At 37.2% G+C, this 5,095-nt stretch overlaps 1 protein-coding gene across 1 annotated transcript; it reads right to left on the bottom strand.

The window, feature by feature from the left end:
- Positions 1-2,499: 2,499 nt before the first annotated feature.
- On the bottom strand, positions 2,500-3,033 carry LOC145793398 (uncharacterized). Its single transcript, XM_082876219.1, has one exon. It carries the CDS (start codon positions 3,031-3,033, stop codon positions 2,500-2,502), a length of 534 nt encoding a protein of 177 aa, XP_082732345.1.
- Between the last annotated feature and the right edge of the window lie 2,062 nt (positions 3,034-5,095).

The raw sequence follows: 5,095 nt of genomic DNA, 5'->3' as shown, positions 1-5,095 counted from the left end.
AAGGGATTACAAGACAAGTATATGGTGCATGCAAGAGACCACTAAACCAACTTTGGACAAAGGTAAATCATGGCAAAATAGCACCAAATACCAGCTAAGACATGGCCAACATGGACTTAACAAAGGTGCTCACATATGAGGCAAATATGACAAGTATTAAAGACAACAAAGAGAGGGGATGACCCTCTCCTTCTTAGGACCTCAAAGCACCATCCTCCTCTGGATTTCAGTGGTGAAAAGGCCAATACAAGGTGGTGCCGGAGCTCAAAAAAAAGGCATAAAAATGAGGCCAAACAAGGCTTAAGAGGGAGTAAACAACCCCAAACACCAAAGTGATGTTAGACAACTATTTAAAGCACTTAAAAACAGAACTTTTATCAGTTATAAGTTAAGATTAAAAACAGATGCAAGATGGGCTAGAAGCTTAAGCAAGAAAGGGGTATCTAAAGGTAAGAAGCTCACCCTTGTAGAACCTCTTCAAGAACAAAGCTCCAGCAGGTTTTCTGAGTTTAAACCAACCCAAGAACACTGAAATCAACCTCCTAGTACATCAGCAACCAAGGATGGCGTTCTAGTGTGTGTTTGTATACAATAGTAAGATAATATTACACTTTTGGACACAAAACAAAGCTAAAACAAGAAGAATAGATACAACACTATATCTATCCTCTCAAGAACCAATTTTCTGAACCCTGGAGGAGGGAGGAGGGGCTCCCTCTTTATAGAGGCTCAAATTCTAAAGCTTCCAAGAGAAGCTAAACAAGAGGCAAATCCCTCCATACACGTGCCAGCTGTACCAACTGGCACAAAATATCTGCATAAAGCAGATGAACAGGGTTCGACCAGCAAAAAAGGCCGAACGACCAAAACAATGGTCGACCGACTAAATATAGTGCCGATCGGCCAACACTCTTGGCCGATGGAAAAAAAAAGGGGCCGATGGCTTCAAGCCTTGGCCGGTAGGGAGTAGGGACGGCCAACAAGCCACTTTCTTCCCTTAGAAGTAAAAACACAAGTGTTGGGTCCACAACCAAGCACAAAACAATCAAGTTGAGAGATCTTAAGGCATGGCGCGTAGCCGAGACCTCCGAGAACTCAAAATGAACACGAGCATGGATGATCATCGAGTGTTCGAACGATGACGTCCAAGTCTTGAGGACGGTCAAAAATGGGGTGTCTACAAAGGGGTGTATTTGTAATTTACCCTATTTAAATTTATCATTTTGAATCAATTTTTTAATCAAACTCCCAAAAAGCTCTAAATATTAAATTAAACTTATTTCCATCTTCAATTTTAGTTTCTTAAATCATTATGGCCTTTTATTTCATATTAAACTTCAAAATCTTCGTCAATAAATTACATATTCAATTAAACACCTCATAAATAAATTTAATTCATAATAATCTTAAATCCCAATTCTCATAACTTAATCAACTCCAATTCGGACCCACTTAATAAAATATCAATTTTACTAATCTGAATCGAATATTTAATTGAACTCTATATGATCCGATATTCGAAATTAAAATAATTCAATCCACCAATTATACTCTCTTGAGCCACTTAGGCTTTCAATTTCTAATTTCAAAATAAATATTTAACAGAATCATATACAAATCAGTCTCCACAATTTTTATAAATCTCAAATTAAATCAGAAGAATGGGCAATTAAAATTCAAATCTCCTTAATTAATTAATTCCGAATTATTATACATGGTGGGGTCGTCACAAATCTAGTCTTCAATTGATTCCCTTTGATCATTCTAGTCAAATGGTGCATTTTTTTGTGTCGACTAAGTCAGTGGCATAGCAAGTTTGGAAAAGTCTTTTACAAATCTGCGGTAATAGCTAGCAAGACCCAGAAAACTTCTAATTTCTATCACCATAGTTGGTCTTGGCCAATTCACAATAGCTTCTATTTTTTGTGGATCAACTGATATGCCATCTTTGTTGATTACATGTCTTAAAAATGTTACACTGCCAAGTTAGAACTCACATTTGGACAGTTTTGCATACAATTTCTTTTCTCTCAGAGTCTATAGCACCATTCTCAAATGATTTTCATGTTCAATTCAGCTTTTGGAATAAATCAAGATATCATCTATGAACACAATAACAAATACATCAAGAAACGGTTTAAAGATTCTGTTCATTAGATCCATAAAGGCAGCATGTGCATTTGTTAACCCAAACGGCATTATCAAAAACTCATAGTGCCCATATCTAGTTCAAAAAGTTGTTTTATCAATATCTTCTGCTTTAACCTTTAATTGGTGATACTTGGATCTAAGATTGATCTTAGAGAACACTTGTGCCCCTTGAAGTTGGTCAAACAAATCATCTATTCTGGGCTGTGGGCATTTGTTTTTCACAGTTACTTTGTTCAATTCACGGAAGTCTATACATAGTCTCAAAATTCTATCTTTCTTCTTAACAAACAACACTAGGGCACCCCAAGGTGAAGTGCTCGGCTAGATAAATTTCTTGTCTAATAACTTCTAAAGTTGGACTTTCAATTCTTTCAGTTTGGTGGTTGACATTCGGTATGGAGTTTTGGAGATTGGTTGGGTTCCAGGTGCTACTGCAATATTGAATTCAATCTCTATATCAACTAAGTCACAGGGTAGTTCATTTGGAAACACATTGCAAAATTCATTGACTACAGGGACATTTTCCATATTAACATTATCCGAAGACGCAGTCAATACACAACACAAGTAACCCCGACAACCTTTTCTTAACAATTTATTAGCTTTCATAGAAGAAATCAAGTACGGAGGAGGAACAACACCATTTCCACAAAATACAAATTCCGGTAGCCTCGGTGGCTGAAACACAACAAATTTAGCAACACAATCAATCGTAGCATGATACTTAGTCAACCAATCCATCCCCAGAGTAACATCAAAATGATCAATAGCCACAGGCATCAAGTCAACGTATAACAACACATCACCAATCATAATGTCACACGCAGGATACACATAAGCACATATCCTAGAACCCCCAGATGGTGTAGATATAGATAACATATAGTTCATTTGTTTTGAGGTCTAGTCAATTTATGAGAAAAAGCATGCGATATAAATGAATGTGTAGATCTAGAATCTATCAACATGTATGCATTTTGGGCACAGATAGGGAGTATACCTGACACCACAAATTCGGTGTTCTGAACATCTCCTGGAACAAGTGCAAACACTCCCCCTTGCCTTAAGATTTCTTTTCCCATAGTGGTTCTTGTATTTGCCCGCGGTATAGAAACAAATCCGGCTGAACTTGCCGCAGGACGGTTGGCCTTCAGCTATGAGTGGTCTTTTACCACGTGGCCAATTTTTCCACACTAAAAAGAAGCATCAATTACACGGTAATAGGAACCTTTATGTCTTTTCCCACATTCAGAACAAACAGGTGCAGATCCACTACTTTTACTTAAACCGCTAGTAGATCCTGTATTTTGCTTTTTGTTCTTGGAAAATGAGCGGCCCTTTTTGAAATTAAACCCAGATCTTTTGCCTCTTCATTCATTTATTAGAGCTTTAGTCTGTTTCATTGCTGCTAAGTTGGCTTCTGACATTAAGGCTCAGTCAAGCACATCCACATACTTAGACAATTTTAACATGCTGACTCGATCAAACACATCTAGGTTCAACCTTTCTTTGGATTTCTGAACTTTCTTATAATCTGTGTCTACCATGTGTGGAGCAAATTGAAGTAACTTAGTAAATTTGGCTTCATATTCAGCTACAGACAGATTACCTTGCTTCAACTGCTCCAATTCGGACACTTTTCGATCTTGGAAGCATTGAGGGAAGTATTTTTCATAAAAGATCTTAAATTGATTCCATGTCATGGCCTCGTTATTATCTTGGATCAACATCCACCAACGTCCGGCTTCCTCCTTTAAAGTGTAGGTAGCTAGTAGCACTTTTGAGTTTCAATGCATAGAAAGACTTCAAACAATTTTTCGGTCTCTAACATCCATGTCTCGACCTTTAGTGGCTCAATACCATCTAGAAAAGTTAGTGGTTTCATTTTGTTGAACTTCTGAGTCAATGAGATAATATCATTGTTCATCGGCTCAAACTGTACTGGAGAAGATGGAGGAGACAAAGGTTGCTGTCTCTGCTGCTGTCTCATTGATTCTGTTAAAGCTTCTAACATTCTTTCCATTCGGTCGATCCGTGCATCGGATGATTCAGATACATCATCACTTCTTGTTCATTCCATTGCTATAGGTAAACAAAGCGATAATAAACATAGGCAAATAAATCCTTTCACAATAATCATAGTGTTCAGTTTCATTCATTTCATGTTACACATGTTTATATGTTCATTTTGTTCAAATATGTTCACATAACACACACACATACATGCTGATGTAATGTCCTTAATTCTTTTCTAGGACATCCTATAACTCATATGGATTGGTGTGTGCGGTATAACACGTGCTCTGATAACACTTTGTCACGACCAAACCCGCCCCTATGGGTTTAGCATTGTAACTAGCCAGTAATGCTAGAATTACCGAAGGCCTCTAAAACAAATTAGCAAAATTAAAGAGAATAGCGGAACCAAATATCAAAATCAATGTCCATAGAACTGTGTAGACGTACATGAGATGGAAAATTTCAAACTTATATTTACATATATGACGTCAACTTACATACAGATAAACCAAAATGGGTCTTAGCCCAATACACAGACAGTATAGAAACTTGTTCAGACAAAACAAAAGAAAACAAAAGTCTTAAACATGGTTTACCAAAATTGACCACCTTTTAATTCGGGAACCTCCTCGGGTGGCATGGTGGTTAGCTGACCAAAATAGAACTCAAGGAAGTAGCTTAGGCCTGATCACGCGCTTGATAGCCTACATACATAAATAATACAATGAGTTGGAGCCTAGTGAATAACAACAGAGTAAAGGGCTTATGAATGATGTCCGTCACAGATTTAGAAATCAAAGTTCATATTAGAAACAAATTCAGATTCACATACTTAGATAGAATTCATAAGCAGTTATATGTGGTACATCCATTAGCTAACAGATTAGATTGGTCATAAGACCCACAGCATAGTCGGTACTGACGA

Source organism: Camellia sinensis, chromosome 6, assembly GCF_055761805.1.
Source record: "Camellia sinensis isolate YWXY chromosome 6, ASM5576180v1, whole genome shotgun sequence".
In the NCBI taxonomy this organism is placed as follows: Eukaryota; Viridiplantae; Streptophyta; class Magnoliopsida; order Ericales; family Theaceae; genus Camellia; species Camellia sinensis.
This window is presented reverse-complemented; position numbering and strand designations above follow the sequence as displayed.

Excerpts from the sequence above, each read along its gene's own strand:
- LOC145793398 (XM_082876219.1), bottom strand. The coding sequence starts at position 3,033 with ATGTTATCTATATCTACACCATCTGGGGGTTCTAGGATATGTGCTTAT.